The 16377-nt window shown below is 39.1% G+C and overlaps 1 protein-coding gene and 1 long non-coding RNA gene across 4 annotated transcripts in view; one reads left to right on the top strand and one right to left on the bottom strand.

The window, feature by feature from the left end:
* Nucleotides 1-15699, top strand: part of ADGRD1 (adhesion G protein-coupled receptor D1) — a 115639-nt gene extending 99940 nt beyond the window's left edge. For all 3 annotated transcript variants that reach the window (XM_015878381.2, XM_015878382.2, XM_015878385.2), the window contains 4 exons: nucleotides 8565-8691; nucleotides 9722-9763; nucleotides 11543-11635; nucleotides 12299-15699. In XM_015878381.2, the coding sequence (XP_015733867.1) occupies nucleotides 8565-8691; nucleotides 9722-9763; nucleotides 11543-11635; nucleotides 12299-12394 (358 nt within the window). In that variant the 3' untranslated portion in view covers nucleotides 12395-15699. The remainder of the gene's footprint in view (nucleotides 1-8564; nucleotides 8692-9721; nucleotides 9764-11542; nucleotides 11636-12298) is intronic.
* Nucleotides 1-16377, bottom strand: part of LOC116654112 — a 163576-nt gene that overhangs the window by 25178 nt on the left and 122021 nt on the right. The window lies entirely within an intron of this gene.

The raw sequence follows: 16377 nt of genomic DNA, 5'->3' as shown, positions 1-16377 counted from the left end.
CAGAAAGCTGTCCTGAGATGGAAGAAGTCCTGCACTGGGAGCTTTGAAAATGGCTAAGACAATGGAGACTATAGTGGAAGAAATAATTAGGTGCAAATGTTGGAGAAAAGAAGTGGATGACACATAGCCTGGTCCATCTGGCACCCACAGGCAGGATCCAGCCCATTGGGACGTTTCCATTGCCTTGCCCTTGGAAGAGACAGGTAACGAGTTTTCTGGGAATAAGCTGTTGTAACAAATTCCTTCTCCTGGGCTGAGTCCAAAGTTGAGCTAGGCACTAGGTCCATATTAGAAGGGGAGAGTTTGGAGGAACATCTGTTTCCACATATGCAGAGCCTCAGCAGCAGCCAAGGTTAAGATTATCCTATTAATATATTGCTCCTACAACTCATTTTATGGTTGTATTTTGTCAATTAATTATTTGATATCTTTTGCTCATCTGTTCTACCAACAGAAATAATTTCATGACCTTTTTCAGCCCAGGATTAGCTTGTTGCTAGCAGTATGTGGATAGAAACAATTCCTCCCGCATAATTTTTACTTTCTGTTTGGGAGGGAAAATGCTGCTCTTTTCTTGAGTGCTTGCTCTGTACAGTGAAACTCTAAAAGTAAGAGGTCTGTTCTACTTCTGGAGACAAACCTACCTTTAATGATGACATGACCCAACACATTACAACATTACAGTTTGCTTTCTTTTCAGAACAACAAATTAATCCATCCATACTCCCCTGTCACTGTGCTTCTGTGATGCTATTAAGGAACTCCTGAAGTGAAATCATGTAAGATTGTCTTGGTTTTCTGTTTCTTTCTGCTTCCCTCGAAATAATTCCAGACTCAGCTTTTAAGGAAGAACGAAACACTGTAAGAACTATGGAAAAGAACAGTCTGTGTCTGAGACATTAACAAATCTATGCTATGGTGAGGGTCAAGGCTTGCTCTTTTCCTTTTTCTGTTAAATTGCTTTCATCTTCCACAGTGGTTTCTGAGAATTTGATTATTCTGTCTCCTGGCCACGGCCATCAATACAACACACTGGGAAATTTTTCTCCTGTCACAAAGCACTGAAGTCTCCCAAAAGCTTTTCTTCAGGAGACGTACTTTTACTATTAATAAAACATATTAACATATGGCTGCCATAAACAAACCCTTACTCTGCTTAGTTTTTGGAAAAAAAAAAAAAAAAAAGATAATTGATGGCCAGTATAAATGATTGTATTCAATAGGACTGTGTAGTTGCCAGTGTGTGATGGTACTCTGTGCATCAACTAACCAGGATTTTTTATGCTGCTTGCTGTATTAGAGGTTACTATGGGATAAAGGGGACTCTTCCTGAGATTCAGGGGATGCTTTAGTACAAACAGAGCAGGAAGGGCAGCACACATGGACACAAATACAGATTTTTGATTAAAGCAGCACGGCTGTTAACTAGCTAAAGCTCCCAGTCACCATTAAAAGACAACACTGACTTCAGTAGGAACAGAAGAGCTTTTGGCTGTCTCTTGGGAATGAACACACATACCACAGGGTATCCTGCGCTGCAAAGCCTCACAGTGCAGGTAGTATTTTCATCACCTCTTCCAAAACAAATTATAAATGCTCCTCGACTGGATGTGGCTTTGAGAATACCTTGTTATAGTTTTTATTGATGACTCAATGGCAAAATTCAGTGGAAAATTAGATTTAATATTGGATTTGGGGACCAAAAAACAGGGAATGCTGTCTCAGCAGCCATGCAATGAGGGAGTTACTGTAAGAAATGTTCAAGTGTATTCTAGGTAAATTTGAAAACTCCCTCTGCAAACGCTGTTCTCCTGGGGACATCTTCACCCTGAAAATCCAGCTTGCATGGATATTAAATTTTAATTCCCTATATTATTTTAATGGCTTGAATTGAAGAGAAGGACATGTTTAAGTTAAGTGCTTGTTACTTTCTTTGGCAAGTGTTATTTTTCTTTTGTAATTTTAGAATCAGGACGTGATCCTAGGATTTCATCTGTGAGAGGACTTAGCAAGGCATGGATTCCTAAATCCCTAGTTTAGTGCTGAAGCCAAAAGTCAATGCTGCCAGCCCTTGGGACTGCCTTCTCAGCACTGAAGTTCCTGAGTCACTTCCATTTCTGGCCATGCCTGTAGCTTTGTCGGGTTTCAAGAGGCTTTGAAGGGAGACTTGAATTTCAGTTCCTGCTCCACTGAATATTTAATATCAAATAGGAAATATTAATAAAGCAAAGATTAGGTAGGACTTCTCTCTCGAGTGGGTGCCTCACAACTAATCTCTCTGACCCAGTGAATATTTAATTATTCAGTATAAGCAGAACAGGTTCAATAGGAGAGAATGAGCAGCAAGCAGGGAGTCAAAGTGATCTGGGAAAAAAAAGGGAACTGCAGTGTCATAGTCAGAAGACTGATCTAAGCCCAGACCCACTATATTGTGAGCCAATGCTGCATCTACTGGCCTAGCCAGTGTATGGGGCACATCCCATGAAACACAAGAGCTTACCTCTCTTGATCTGTTTGAAGGAAAGGGCTCAGGTATGAAAGGACAAAGATCATTTACCCTAACAAGCCAGTACCTCCAGTGAGAAGAACAAAATGAGTGTCTGAAAAGACTGCAGAACAGAGCATAGGAGAGAACCAGGGCTCCATCCACAAAAACTGCTGCTGAGCAAGCAGTGGGAACAAGGCTGCTGTAAATCCTGCGGTTTACCCAGGGCTATCGGCAGATGACTGAAAAGGCAGCACTTCTCGTATTTACCAGATGTATGGGATGCTGAGGTAGTTTTACCTTTTGGGAAGACTTACAAGAAGCTCCACTGCTTTGGTAGCAGCTGCCTTCTGGTGAGGGTCAGTGGTGCAATGTCTTCATGTTGTACTTGGAGCGTAACAGGAAAGGAGGAACTCACTCCCCATCTCACTCACAAGACAGCTGCTATTACAGCTTAGATCTCTTCTACAGTGCTTTTCACTAGCTGCATCTTCTCGGGATAGCTGTAGCAAATGGGAAACTGAGGCTGAATTCAACCTTTTTCAGCATTAGTCTGAAATGTTAGTTATAGGCTCTTGGAGTCATTTATTTTTTACATAAAGGATAGTGCTGACAGTGGCTAGCAAAGAGTTTAAGAACAAGAGGGAAATTTCAGTTAAAAGGCCTATTTGTCAGGGTAACAATTTTGATGAATTGTTGTGAAGGTTTTTTTTTTTGCTTTTATAGACAGTGTTTCCTCCACTATTATATAATGTTGTTTATGGGTCTGAATTTAATTCTTACTTCAGCTGGCATCGTCACTGAAAAGTGGATATCAAAGTCTTAAAAGGATTAGTTCTTCATATACAGCCAATAAAACTGATTTGTGAATTAAGGGTCCCCTTCACAGAAGTAATAAAATTTTCCTTCTGCAAGCAGTGAAATTTCTTTCTTGTAGCTGTCAGTGTAGTCGTTCTGCACTGGTATAAGATATCGACAGTGTGCTCAGGGCAATAGCAGAAAAGGGCAGAGATTAAATAAGGGGAAGGGAGCAATCTCAATTGAGGAGAGCTGTTCCAATTGCAAATACAATAAAACTATGAGGTCCACCTCCGCTCTTGGAAAAACATTCACAGAAACTTTACTAACAGTGCAATGACTTTATGTGACATTGGCAAATAAAATATGCCTCAGAGGTGCCGAAACCAACATACCAGCACTTCCATACAGCTACAGTAATTATCCAACTCAGAAGACTTCCTTTTCATCTAATAATTGATTAATGCACAGGTCAGGATTGCAGATGGGATGGTAGGATGGGTGCTGTGCTGTACCAGTTTGGTGATGCTTTTGTTTTGCAATAAACAGCCACGAAAACTGTAAGGAAATCAAGTCACACCAGAATAGCTCATGCTGAGTCCAGCTGCAGATGCTGTTAGTACAGGGTCAGAGTGAGAAACCACACCAGCAGCAGCACGAATTGATAGATAGGATATCTCAAGAGCTATTCCACATACACCGAATATAAAAATTTAATCAGACTTGGGTTTTTTTTTGTTTCACAGAAATTTTCTATGTTATGAAGTAATAACAGGCACATACCTAAAAACACTGGCTGAAGGAAATGACAATAGGATAAAAGACATCTTTTGTGCTAATTTTGCTTTGTTCTGAATTGATTAATCCCTGTGCTGATCACTCAATGTACTCAGATGCAGAGACACAAAAAACTCACAAGACTTTATACTATTAGACTGCAGAAGAGTAACAATATCCAAACTTTAAAAAGTAGGTGCAAAAAGACAAGCTGCTGTGTTGCTTTTAATTTCAAAAGCCAAGGCATGAGAAGGGCACACAGGAGAGATTTACAGAAAAGGCCGTTCTGCTTCCCAACACATTCACAGCACAAGGACAAAGAAAGATTTTAGCAAGGTTTATGGAGCCCTCTCTCAACCAGACCCCAGTATCTGCACATTAACACCTGCCTCTGCCCCACTGTCTTGGTTCTTCATGTCACCAATTTCACAGATGACATAAAACTCAAATGATGAATGACGAGAGTGAGTTTGGTTTTAAGTGTTGCCCAGTTGAAGCCATGTAGTATTCCTTCTCCAAACACAACATGTATGAGATTGTGCTCTACATGTTAGTGTGCTAGAGCTAATCTGCTGAAATATTCATGCAGCAGAGAAAAATGGGAATAAATAATAAATAAATAAAGTACTTGCAGTGTGATGGAATTAATGTTCCTGCTGGAACATTAACTTTGGTATTTCTTAGGGGTTTTTTAGTCATTTTTAACCTTGCAGCCTTAGTTGCATTCTGACACAGCATTTTACACTTTTTTTTTTTTTTTTTTTTTGAAGCTCAATGACAAAATGAAACAATGATGGGGAGGGGAGGGGTAAGGGGAAGAAATGAAAGGTTAGAAGAACACAGCTGACTGCTCTGCTTGGTGAATAGAGCTCACAAATGCGTTGAATTAACAATGCGTACACAGAAATTCAGAGCAGGTAAACAATTAACAAATAAGAAAAGGCTTAGTAAGATCTTGATGTTCAGGCAGAAGTAACTCCTAGGTGGTCTTAAATGAATTTTCCCCTCTGCTGCATTTCTAAATGGCAGTCATGAAACGTATACATGTGCAAGAAAAATCTCATATATCTGTATTTTGTATTTTTCTGCTGAAGTCTGTGCTTAAAAGTGAGTGGAGTTTAATCTTTCTATCTTTCTATCTATCTATCTATCTATCTATCTATCTATCTATCTATCTATCTATCTATCTATCTATCTATCTACCTATCTACCTATCTATCTATCTAATATTCAAGGCATTTGTGATGTTAAAAGTTCTTGAAAATCCGAACAGTAGGATTGGTTTCAAGAACACTGACATTGAGAACCGAACTCTTCTGTCCCGCAGATCACAATGAATGAAGGTGTTAATACTAAAACTCAAGAAGAGATAATGAAAACTTATTTCTAGTAATAAAGCAGCTCAGGAAAATTATATTCCAAATTGCAAGTTTTATAAAAATGGAGCATCTGAGAATGAAAAAAGGGAAAAAAGGTGTTTTGTAATGAAGAGAGTTTTACAAATGTGGCTGTGCTGGGCATACTGATCACCTGCTGCATTGGGTTACAGGGGACTTGTAAACCATCATGGAGTCTGAATGTAGCTACCCCATCCTCTGTGTGCTCATTCATTCTCCCCTTTCTGTCTGCTCTGAGTTCTGTGAAGATGCATTTTCCTGAGGCTGTGTAGGATCACACAGATATTTCTGCAGAGCATTTATTGCAGGAGGTGATCTGTGGCAGCTCCCTGGTAGAGCATGTGCTTTCTATTGCAGCTGGTGATGAATTTAAATCTTAACAGAGAAAAAGAAAGCATCCTTGATTCATGAAAACACTCTTCTATCACTTAGTTGCTTTAAAATGGTGTCTTTTAAAATGCATATTGTAATTAAATAAGATAACTCAGGCTTTCTTGTATTCTTTCACTATTCTGGCTGAACAAACCCTTTGCAGAATGAAATTAAATTGTGCAGAAGCAGTCATGGCCAAGGACACTAAGATACTTATCAATACAGGGAAATAAAGATACCTGATTCTTCTCTGCCCCAGATTTCCCTATAAAATTGAAGCCTATGCAGTATTTCAACACAGATTTTTAATGAAGGATATAATGAAGTGAGTGCTCAGGTCACTGAAATGAACAAGATGTCTTGGATCTAAGTATTTAATTAAAAGATTTCTTCATTGAATTGAAACAATCTCATTTGTCTTATGTTTGTTACAAGCGATTGCTTGTTATGCAGCTCTGTGCACAGCTATCCCAAACCTCTACTTCAGTTTGTATGAGGGGCTAAATGGCTCATATACAACATTAATCTCCCTGAAACAACTTCCTACCCTGTGTGTTTCCAGATAAATAAAAATCTGCTAATTTCTGAGAAATTGAGCTTATGTGAGCTTGGACAGGCTTTTAGATTCTCCCCTCCTGTTCTCCCTTTACTGCTCTCTTGCCTTCTTTATCTTTAATTGTACCATGGACTAAATTCATAAAATACTTTAAACACATATTTAAGAATGTGCTTAAATCCTATGGGCTACAACAGGAGCTAAGTACATGCTTATACTTTACTGTGGTAAATAGATATTGCATCTATCTGCCTTGCAAGCAGGGACAGTTTCCTTCCCCACGCTTTCTATTTTGTGCCACCAACACTGTACTCAGCTGCTGCAGAGGAAGAGTCTTTTGATAGCTGTCACTGAAATGTAATGCCTGGGTGTGCAAAGGTTCTTTGCACATCTGCTCATCCATGACAGGCAGAATATCACCAGGCTGTCTATTTAGTAGTGTCTTGACAGCAAACATGTTTTGCCTTGTGGGATCTCTGAGGAGCTTCGAGAGCTTACAGAGTGGACAAACATCACAAATGCTTTTGGGTTGCTCAGTGCTGTGAAGCAGGTGTATGGCATTTACTGGGAAAAAGTGAGAGACAATTTAATAACAACTCCATTGTGAGTCACTTGGCCCTGCTCTATCTCACACCTGCCTTTACTGGCTCAATTGATGCAAACAGTAACTAAGGTGTTTATTGTCTTAATCTAAAAACAGATGGATTAAACTAAGAACAGAAGGACTGCCATCTTGCTTTAAGCTGGATGGACCACTGGTCCAACCACAGATTCCTACTATAAAAGTCAAGCAAAGTGATTCTTCTCTGAATACACACTCCCATTTTTCTGCATATAAAAGATTAGAGACTAATCTTCCTACACCCGAACAATCCTAAATCATCTAACAATCCACAACGAACCGTCTTCTATGAATTTATTGGATGTATTGGACACCTGTAACATCCTCTAGCAAGGACTTACAAAGCGTAACCCTCTTGTCTTCTCGTTTTTCTGTGAATACACTAGAAACATTCTGTAGGGACATCACTACAGCACTAATGCACTCAGTATTACAGGGTGTATGCAGACAAAAAAAGTACAATACTTGAGTGCCATCTGTTAGCACCAATCAGAGATGATGCTCCGATGCCTTCACAAGAAGACAATTGTGTAGGATAAGCACTAATTTAGTGAACTCAATTCATGAGTTGAGCCTGACTTTCTTGGACGTTGGTGTGTAGTATTCTGGGGTAGAGAGAGAGAGATTTGCAATATTCATATGAAAACAGAAAATGAATGCAAGAACCAAATTATACAGAATTTGATCCTCAGAATTCAGCTGCTGCAAAAAGCTTTCTGTGATTATACAGCTCTCTGGAATACTACAGTTTCTTCAGTTTCTTTTAATCTTCCACTATAACAAACATCCTAAGCACAGCTCATTAAGGCAAAACCAAAAACCCCTCGTTTTCTCAGTGCTCTTCTATTTTCAGCTGTCATATCATCTTTTACTGAAAATTGGCCAAATGATCCAAGCTAAGCAGAGTGAACTTGTATCAGGAGAAACCTCCAAGAAACACAAGTTATTTCAGTATTTGGCATACATTTCTCTGAATCAACTCTGACAAAGCAAAGAGGAAGCAGAATAATTCTGTGGTGTTACAGGATTTGCATTTGGCAGAGGTAGATAATGTTTCATTCCACTTGTGGTGATTAAAAATCCCAAGTCACTTTCCAGAAGAGCAATACCAAATTGTCTTGCTAGTAAGAGAATGTACTTTGGATATACTACATAATGGTTTTACTCTTTTCCGTGTGATAACGCCCTTGTTCTCAGTTTTGGCCCTTTGCAATTGACCCTTAAGCTTATTGTTCCTCACTGAAGAGATGATTATATATCACTGTAAACTGAAGGTACAACTACAGTAGCTACAGCAGAATTTCTCCATCCCTTCCTTGGCACCCTTAGTGCCCGACTTTCTCAATCTGTATTTATACCATGTGATTCAAGCTTCTGTTATCCCCATTTCTATAGATGAGCAACAAGTAACTAAGAGACCAGCCCACTGAAGGAATATTTACATTATTACAGACACGCCGCCTTTCAACCAAGAAATAACTGATAAATTCCCTGGCGTGTGGCCTGAAGTTTGTTTAACTATCTTATCACATTTCCTTTCATTATTTTCTCTTTCAGACTAACAGCTAAAGCTGTAGCAGTTCTCTTACCAATCCTGGGAAGCTCATGGATCTTTGGGATTCTGGCTGTCAATGCCCACACATTAATATTTCAGTATATGTTTGCCGTCTTCAATTCACTGCAAGTAAGTATCTGGTTGGAAAGGTTGTGGCTACTGATCTGCTGTTGAGATGCAATAAATGGATCATTAACAATATTTTCACATGCTTTCATTTATTGGATTTTTTATATTCCTTCCTGTGTCTTTTAAGTGCTGCTGACCACACAGTGCTGCCAACTGTTTAATCTCTGTATAAAGAGAACTTTCATCCCATTTCTTAGTGTTTCCAGTAGCAAGAGCTAAATAAATTAGACAGTGAGATAGAGCAACAGATTGCCCTTCTAGCACTAGGTATCATAGGCAGGATTCTTAAAGGTAAAGGCAAGATTCTTGTTTTAAATTTACTAGAACAAAACTTCTGTGTCAGTTTGAGGCTTCGTTACCAAGAATAACTGAAAACAAACAGAAGTTGCTGGGAGCAGCATACAGAGGAAAAGGAATCTGTTCTGCACGCTGCACAAAGCAGGACGTGACTTCTTGAGACACAGATCTGGAAAAAGAGTTCTGTTTGGGAAAGAATGCAAGCATCTGCCTAGCATTAAACACAGTTTCCAGTAGAAGTATAAATCTATAGGTGAGTTCTTTCCTAAATGATGATTACGAAGTGAGAGAAAATGTTAACTTTTATAAACCCTTTGCTACCTCAGGAAGAAATACTGCTATGGTCACAGAAAGGCGGTCACAGAGCTCTTGATGGGCTGATCAGAAAAGGTTAAATTTTCACCAATAAGAAAATAAACTCTATTGAAGTTCTTTGGGGAAATTCTCTGCAGCATTTCCCTCAGCCTCTACATTTTCAGGCACAATCAAAATATTCTCATGTAACTCATGACAAGAATTCTGGCTGCAGAACCCCAAAGTTTCAGAGTTTGACATGAAAAGGTCTAGGCAAGCTACATAGGAACCTAATGTGGCATGTTTCTCCAGTTTAATGGTGGGCAAAATTTATCCCACTTTTCAGTGTTTATAGTTACACAGTGCTGTGAGAGATTACAATTACAGTATGTCATTCTTCACAGCCATTCTTTACCCTTGACCCTTTTCTCTGTTTCAGGGGTTTTTCATGTTCCTGTTTCACTGTCTTCTGAATTCAGAGGTACGTTACAAAATGGTGTTAGCAAATTTGGTATGACTGCTGTTACTGATTTGCAGCATTTTGACGCATGTTTGGCATTTATGTTATTTAACAAAGAGAGTTTTCAAAAAGGGATAAGTGAAGGCATCTTAAGATTAAATAAATGACACATTCCCAGGGGCTGGAGGGGATGAGCAGGGCACAGGCAGTGCTCTGAGGGAAGTTGTCTCAGTGGCAGCAGGACTCACTCTGGCAGTCCCTGCTTGGGGGCCTCTGGCTTTGTTTCATCTGCAGTTCCATAGAGGGAAACAAGCATTAATCTCAGCAAAACATACTTTAGGAGACTGCTCATGCAGTTCTTAATGGGAAACCAAACAGTGTAGAACATATTCCAGGTATTTTTCTTGGCTAGGAGCTGAGGTTTTCACAATGGACCAAGAGGCATCTTTTCACACAAAGGCTGTCTCGAAGCAGCTGGGATAAAGCCAAAGCAGAGCTGATGTCGCAGAGACATCCCTGCTTGGCCCGCAGCTCACAGCATCCTCTTTTCCAACAGCACACAGCAGAAAATCCTCAGCAACATGTATTACTGATAATGAAAATTTCTTACAAAAACCATTTCTCACATGGCCACAGTGGGCACTGCCTAGGGAATACTTACACAGCTCTGATTCTTCCACAGCTATTCCATCAGGATGCTATGGAATAGCTCTGCCCTATAGCTCGTTCAGTTTCTATGCATCAAAAGCACTCCAGCTCTTCCACGATGTTTCACTAATCAATTATGGCTTATTAATATTTACCAACATATCCAGTCTTAGAGCACTGATGTGATTTTTTCTACAGTCAGTTCACAGAGTCAAGAGTGACTGTGAAATTCTTTATCTTCATTGCAATCAAATGAAGTTAAGCAGGCAGGCTAAAGGCAAGGAAGTAAAATACTTCCTCATCCTGTTTTACCCCACACTTAGAAAGCCTTTTTCCTTCCGTCAAGTATCACTTCTTATATCAAATACAAATATTTGAATCATGGGCATTTTTCCAGAAAGCCAATGAGAAATGAAGGTCAGTAACACTTCAGGATCTGAATACTCAAAAAATAGTTTATGTACAGCAAATGTGAACTGGCACTCTTGGAGAGCAGGTGCTATTGGCTTTGCTGTATGCTGTGCATCCCTAAAATACTTCAGCTAAACTGTGAGAATGGTTTCCTTCTTACCACAGAAGAAAAACTCAGACACTGTAAAGCAAAAATCTACAGATATTTCCAAGCAGCTGCGTAAAACACTGAGCTCCGTTCCCTGTGCTCAATGACAACAAATGCACAAGCAGCACAGAGAAGGGCAGGCTGGCAGCTGGCTTATATCTTCAAGGTGTCTGTTTACCATCAGGGCTGCAAGATCACCAGGGAGAGCCTGTCCAAAGGTGCTCCTTCCTACAAGGACTGCAAATACAAAGAATGTATGCTTACATATTTTTCCATTCATACAAGATGAAGAGTAATAGTTTGGACATCTGGGAGGCTGGGATAACCCAGATAGCATGAAAATACTGCCAGAGAAATGAGACATAATGAGGTTATAAAATGTTCTGTATTTAATCTGTGAGTACTTGAAAAATAAAATAAGTGTAAATAAAAGCGTAGGAGCAGACTGTTGTTTTTAGTACATAATGTAGTTGTTAGCAACATTAATGTGAGGGAAGGTTAATGAGGATGTAATCATAAGCGGCACCTGAGAAAATACACACAACTTTGTTCAAAATAAATCTTCTGTCTGACACCACTTTTTCCTCCCACAGGTCAGAGCTGCTTTTAAGCACAAAACGAAGGTGTGGTCCCTCACCAGTAGCTCAACTCGCAACATCAATGTAAAGCCCTTCAATTCCGACATCGTGAGTATTTGTCCTTTCTTTTCCCTATTGTACTTGAAAGGGTTCTACATCACATTCTGTTGAAAGAACGGGACACAAAAAGGTGTGTGGATACCTAACAGTGCACAGTGAACAGAGGTGGAATCAGCAAGTATTATATTGCAGCTATGGTACATATTTTGAAAGCAAAGGACAGAAATCTACTTCCTGGTAAACTACCACGTGAAAGTAAGCAGGAATTACCAACTCCAGAGTGTGGTTCAACGAGACCATTTCCATCACTTGTAATGAACTTCACATTCTGCATTCAAGTGGCATTTTGGCAATGTATCTGCCTTATGACTACGCCTTTTTGATAGGATACTTTTCTTCTAAGTCTGAGAAACAAACTCTTAAATAAATCAATGCCTGTGTATGCTTTTCCAGCTTTGCTTAGATTGCCTTGAGGCAAAATATATTAGTCTTTATAAAGAGCCAGACTTTCTGAAGTGATAGGTATTATTAAGCAATCACTGCCAATCAGCGTAGATTCTGGCAATAACTGTTAAAAATCCTTTATGGAATATGCTTTCAAGATTCTGTGACAACGGTGTAATGTAAATAGACCCTTTCAAGCTTTTATTTCATCAGACAAGAGTGGTTTAGCACAATAAATAAATCTACTTTCACTGTTATTTTTTCTAGATGAGTGGGAACAGGCCAGGCACAACCCCCACAAAGCTGAACACCTGGGATAAAAGCACCAATTCAGCCAACCGCATTGATTTATCAGCAGTCTGACAGCAGTGCCAGATCCTCAGTGAAAACCAAGCCATACATTCAGGACCTCTGACACAATGTCCACCAGTATTTTCTCACTGTTAATGCCAGTAGAAAACTGCTTTTTTAATCACTGACTATTAGATTGGAAATTGCCATATTGTTTTCTTGACTAAATAGCCCTATTCTGTTTGTCTTCAAAACTGTACCACATTCTACCACTTGCCTGTTAGCCTTATTGGTGTAAGTAAATAGCACAAATATACACTGGATGGCTTTGTCAGCGCTGATGAAAGCACCAGGTATGCAAAAAGTTTTATTGCCATCTGAATCTCTCCAGATCCCAGAACAGAGGAAAGTCAGCGTACCTTGGGAAAGATGGATTTTTATGCTCTAAAATGAAATGTTTCCCATTGTGACATTGTAATGAGGCTATTCCAGTCTTGCTGTACACACTTTGTTTACACTTAATGCCTTACCAAATCCAGTTATTGAAGTGAAACATTCAAAATCCACAGTGTGGTGATTAATTTAAATGCTACAAAGGAACCGAGACTTGAGGGAGAAGCAAATCCAGGCTACTCAGCTCCCAGATATGTGTGTAGAATTAGCAAAGCTGAGCGGCACATATGTCTCTATACAAATAAACAGCACATGTTACATGTAATACTTCTATACATGAAGCTATTAGTATTTTAGATATTGCTGTTTACAACATATCTATAGAAGGCAGAAATGGCTACGGTTGTCCTATAGCAGTCCACACCATCTGCAGTACAAAGTATTTGTATTGCTTTGTCTGAAGCTTTGGATGCAATCAACAACTGTCCATCAACTGCGTTCTGCAAATGCATTAATTGTAGCTTTTGGAAACCAAAGCCTGGCGCTGTGACTTATGCTTCTCCTTTTACTTGTCAGACTGGGATTCTGAACTGCAACCACAAAAACGTTACACAATGGTATACTGTGAAGACAGCCAGACTACAAATAAGTCTGTGTATTGTTACCTACAGGCAACTTTTAAATAGGTCTCCTCTGAGTGTTCTGTGGTTTTAAACTCTGCTCAACACCTAATAACTTCTGCTTTAGTACTGCTATGAAGAATCTTTAAGGGGAAAAAATAGTGCACTTTTCTTTTAGCCTAGTGTTCTGTATATTCACCAAAGTGACCTCTGGAGTATAAGGGGTGCAATCCGGGCTGTGCCAATGATGCAACCTTCCAGCTGGGGTAAAGCAGGCTATAAGCCCCAGAGATGGTCAGAGTCCCTAAATACGCATGATAGTGGTCGAGGATTTACTCAGCAGCCCAAGTCCCCAAAAGCAGTCTTTGGTGATGCTGAGAGTCCAACACAGAGTGGCTGTGTGCCATATCTCCTTGTCCTGAGTGTCTCTGCAAGACACCTGGCTACCAAACCTCCACAAAAGGAGGACATCTGGTCCCAGTGAATCTAGCAAGATGTCTGCCTGTGATTTCAAAGAGAAAAGATATTTGCACTGTTATTTGCAGGGTAGAAATTGTTTATTGCACAGTAAAGCTGTGAAAAAAAAAAAAAATAATAATAAATCGACTGAACTTTAGGAACAAGAAGCATTCATCAATTAGGACTGAATTTAGTGAAAAGTTTCATCCAAAAGCAAAGGAGTTGAAGTTTTAGAAAGCATTGATACATTTCATTTGTTATTGATCCAAAACAAGCTTTCTCCATGTTTCCTGCCTGCACTAAGAGAAAATGAATTATTTCAGTTTGGTTCGCGCTTTTCCATCCCCTCTGCTTCCTCTCTATCCTTACCAAGGTTTGGTATGGTCACCAAACTGAAAGCCCACAGTTCACCCATGTCTGTCTGTGGCTACAAATCAAAACAGTCTACAGAAATTATCTTGGTTTCTCCAGACCTACTCTGAATTTCTGCAGCTAGAACAGAGCAGAAAGTGACACGTATGTACATAAAATTATAGGCTTCTAATCTTGCATTGCCAGTTGGTAAATAAACTCAAGTTTTTGACAGCTAGAGAGGGTCAGTAAAAGCTAAACGTCTAAATGGCTGTGTCCTTCTTTCAGCATTTGTGTATAGCTTCTTCTTAGTTTTTTATAAGTTGGACTGTCTTTCAGCTGTACAAATATACCTACTCTTCTTGGTCTGAGAATGTTATGGTTTTTATGTTCGTTCATTTGGTTTGCCCCAAAAGATACAGTAGAACGAGCCCTCAGAATGTATGGAGAAGACTGTAACTGTACTGTGATAGCAGAGTTCAAAGTGTCTATTTTGTGTGCAGACATCGTATTTAAGCATATTTTTTGATACTGGAGCATGTGTATAGTTTGTTTTTTTGTCTGTTTGTTTTAACACTGTGATCATGGGTAACAATTTAAACCTTCCTTCATAACTTCCATTCATTGTAGTGTAACAAAGATTTTTTTTTTAATCTTATTTTTGAAGACTTACTTATTCCTTCTACACAGTTTTCACTGAATGCATTTCCTCCTTTCTGGCTGACTGTATATTGGCCACCCATATCGCTGCCCAAGATCCAACAGAAAACAACACATGACATACAAATGACAGTACCAAGTGACAGTGATACAAGGATGGGTTCCATCCAGGTATATACCAGATTTTAAAATTGTTTATAGAAAAGAAGAACATGCAAATGTTCTTTGTTTTGTACTACAAAATGTGCTATAAATGTGTAAGATTTTAAGGGAGCATTATTATATCTACTGAGATCCACCGAGGATAACCTGTGCATTAACGTTTGAACATGACTTGTGATGAAGCAGTATACGTCTTGTTTATGTCACATGAGGTTAGGAGGTAGAACATGGTATTTATGTTAGTTTGGGGCTGGGGTTTCTTATGTTTTTGATAGACTGATGAGAAAAAAAAACACAAACATTTTCCATTGCCATTTAAATCTGTTCTTTTTGTTTGATTCAATGTATTTGTTGTTAGTGAATGCAGCAAATGTACTGAATAAGAAATGTACAAATGAATCTTTAAACAGTCTCTTTCTGTCCTCAGTCTTTGAAGCCTGGAAATCCTGCAGTTTATTTATGGCATGTATACTGTGGCTTTTGCAATATTTTTTTTCAGGACAGCATCATTTTGTCAATGGTATGAAATCTTAATTGAATGAGATGTGAGTTTTAAAATGTGTAATGTAATAGGAATGACTTTGCCAGTAAGTAGGAAAATAATTTAGTTTTGTTGTGTTGTTTTTTCTTTTTTTTTCTCAGATAAATAAGAAATCTTAATTTCCTAAAATAATTTTGTATATGTTCAAATTATTCTTTTTGACATGGATTATAAACAACAGTATAAAATTATGGTTCCTATGACTGCTAATGTTATGCTCAAGCAAGCAGATCTCAACTCGTGAGATCTCCCCTACTATGTGAATCAAGTGGGCTACCATGGCATAGATAATGTGCAGACAATATTTCTGCATTACAGTTTACACCTATGGGATGTACCAAGCACAGGCGTACCCTCCCCTTTAAGGAAGATTTCTGAAGCATCTGATGCTTAGTATTTCTTCTGTTCCAGTTATTCCAGCAATCTGGTCGGCATCAAAGCCTAGTTGAAAAAATGACATTTGTGGACAAGAAAACAGAGGCAACAGAGTATCAAATTCTGTCTCAAAGGAAAAACTTCTCATTCTATCAGATCTCTGAATATAACAGAGATACACAGAGCGTGAATGCACACACTTTGTCTATATATGTGTGTATGTATGTGCGTACATGGTTGTATGCATTCACATACATGCAAAAGATGAGACTTCCTGAAGTCTCCTCCCACCATCACACCAGCATCTTCTTTTCTGTGATTATTTTCTGTGACTGGGTGCACAATTTGCTGTACAGCAGAGGGGGCACACGCCACAGTTAACTTCCCATGACATTTTGCATTCTGCAGCCAAGTAGCTGTGGCAACTGTCAGTTCCCCATGTTTTGGATATCTGGGAGCACAGGCACAGTTAGAAAGGACACAATTTCAGAAAA

Source organism: Coturnix japonica, chromosome 15 (assembly GCF_001577835.2).
Source record: "Coturnix japonica isolate 7356 chromosome 15, Coturnix japonica 2.1, whole genome shotgun sequence".
In the NCBI taxonomy this organism is placed as follows: Eukaryota; Metazoa; Chordata; class Aves; order Galliformes; family Phasianidae; genus Coturnix; species Coturnix japonica.
This window is presented reverse-complemented; position numbering and strand designations above follow the sequence as displayed.